We start from the raw sequence: 1068 nt of genomic DNA, 5'->3' as shown, positions 1-1068 counted from the left end.
CCAGATGCATACAAGGACAGCACCGCCTGAATGGCCACGTACATGGCTGGGGTATTGAAGGTTTCAAATATTATCTGTGTCATCTTCTCTCTGTTAGCTTTGGGGTTCGGGGAGCCTCGGTCAAAAGCACCGGGTGCTCCTCAGGGGCCACACGCAGCTCATTGTAGAAGGTGTGGTGCCAGATCTTCTCCATGTCATCCCAGTTGGTGACAATGCCGTGCTCGATCGGGTACTTGAAGGTGAGGATACCTCTCTTGCTCTGGGCCTCATCACCCACGTAGGAGTCCTTCTGGCCCATGCCCACCATGACGCCCTGGTGTCGGGGGCGCCCTACGATGGACGGGAACACGGCCCTAGGGGCGTCGTCGCCAGCAAAGCCAGCTTTGCACATGCCGGAGCCATTGTCAATGACGAGTGCGGCGATTTCTTCTTCCATTGCGATCGGTGAAGGACGGGACGAAATAGCAGCGGGAAGAAGCGCTGTGTGAGCCTACGGTGGAGTGTGAGCTTTTCTTGCATTTCTAACCCTCTATTTCAGGTCCTTTGTTTCTTCCCCTGAGAGAACCCAGTTCGTGAAACTGCAGGCAGTTTCAAGTAAATGCACTTTAAAAAAATTTTTTTAAGTATTAAAACATGTCTATATCAGTGAATGTATGAGCAGACCAGAATGGAATAGAACTAAAACCCAACAGCTTGTTGTTTAAAAGCTCACTATATCTGGGGAAACAGGACACAGGAAAAGAGCCCAGAAGTCCAAAGAAACCACAGAGAAATGAAAATACGTTCATAGTAAAATGTGATGAAGACAGCTCAAACAGTGGCTAGTGAGAAGCACATCATCTGAAATCACGATACCGAATTATATATATAATTATATATATGTGTGATATAATTATAATTATATATTGTTATATATAATTATATATATTGTTTTATATATATATATATATATATATATATATATATATATATATATATAATCCACGGTATTAGCTCCAGCCTAAGAAACAATGAAATGCAAAAAATTACCCCCCCACACACACACACGAATACAAAGGGTCAGATATA

The 1068-nt window shown here is 43.5% G+C and overlaps 1 protein-coding gene across 1 annotated transcript; it reads right to left on the bottom strand.

The window, feature by feature from the left end:
* Positions 1 to 5: 5 nt before the first annotated feature.
* Positions 6 to 503, bottom strand: LOC116077393 (actin-1-like; the record flags this gene model as incomplete). The annotated part of the gene is given in 2 exon segments (XM_031351906.1): positions 6 to 109; positions 112 to 503. Coding segments are annotated over 2 exon segments (429 nt in total), but the record flags the coding sequence as incomplete, so codon positions are not given.
* Between the last annotated feature and the right edge of the window lie 565 nt (positions 504 to 1068).

The sequence above is a fragment of the Mastomys coucha genome, unplaced genomic scaffold, assembly GCF_008632895.1.
Source record: "Mastomys coucha isolate ucsf_1 unplaced genomic scaffold, UCSF_Mcou_1 pScaffold5, whole genome shotgun sequence".
NCBI lineage: Eukaryota > Metazoa > Chordata > Mammalia > Rodentia > Muridae > Mastomys > Mastomys coucha.
Note: the sequence above shows the minus strand (reverse complement) of the source record. Positions and strands in the feature narration are given on the sequence as shown.